We start from the raw sequence: 270 nt of genomic DNA, 5'->3' as shown, positions 1-270 counted from the left end.
ACATGGCAGCTGCCCACTGCAGGCACAGGCAGGGGCGTCATGGGCTGACCCATCTCCCGTCCCCGCAGGGATCGAGCTGACGCTGCGTGTGCAGAAGGACATGAGCCCCAAAGCCACGCTGAAGGAATTCAAGGAGAAACTGGAGGAGGAGAAATACCGGGGGGAGCTGAAGGCGTTGAAGAACGAGGTGGAGGCTTTTGCAGCAACCTTCCCGCTCCCGGGGCTGCCTGTGCTGTAACGGGAGAGACCCCCGTGCCCGCTCCCGGAGCC

General features: G+C 63.7%; 1 protein-coding gene across 1 annotated transcript in view; it reads left to right on the top strand.

Moving 5' to 3' along the window:
- SHMT1 (serine hydroxymethyltransferase 1) overlaps positions 1-270 on the top strand; it is a 5,386-nt gene extending 5,116 nt beyond the window's left edge. Inside the window, exon 11 of the mRNA XM_010163228.1 lies at positions 69-270. Coding sequence (XP_010161530.1) covers positions 69-238 — 170 coding nt within the window. The 3' untranslated portion in view covers positions 239-270. The remainder of the gene's footprint in view (positions 1-68) is intronic.

This window comes from Antrostomus carolinensis, unplaced genomic scaffold (assembly GCF_000700745.2).
Source record: "Antrostomus carolinensis isolate BGI_N321 unplaced genomic scaffold, ASM70074v2 scaffold27442, whole genome shotgun sequence".
Taxonomy (NCBI): domain Eukaryota; kingdom Metazoa; phylum Chordata; class Aves; order Caprimulgiformes; family Caprimulgidae; genus Antrostomus; species Antrostomus carolinensis.
Note: the sequence above shows the minus strand (reverse complement) of the source record. Positions and strands in the feature narration are given on the sequence as shown.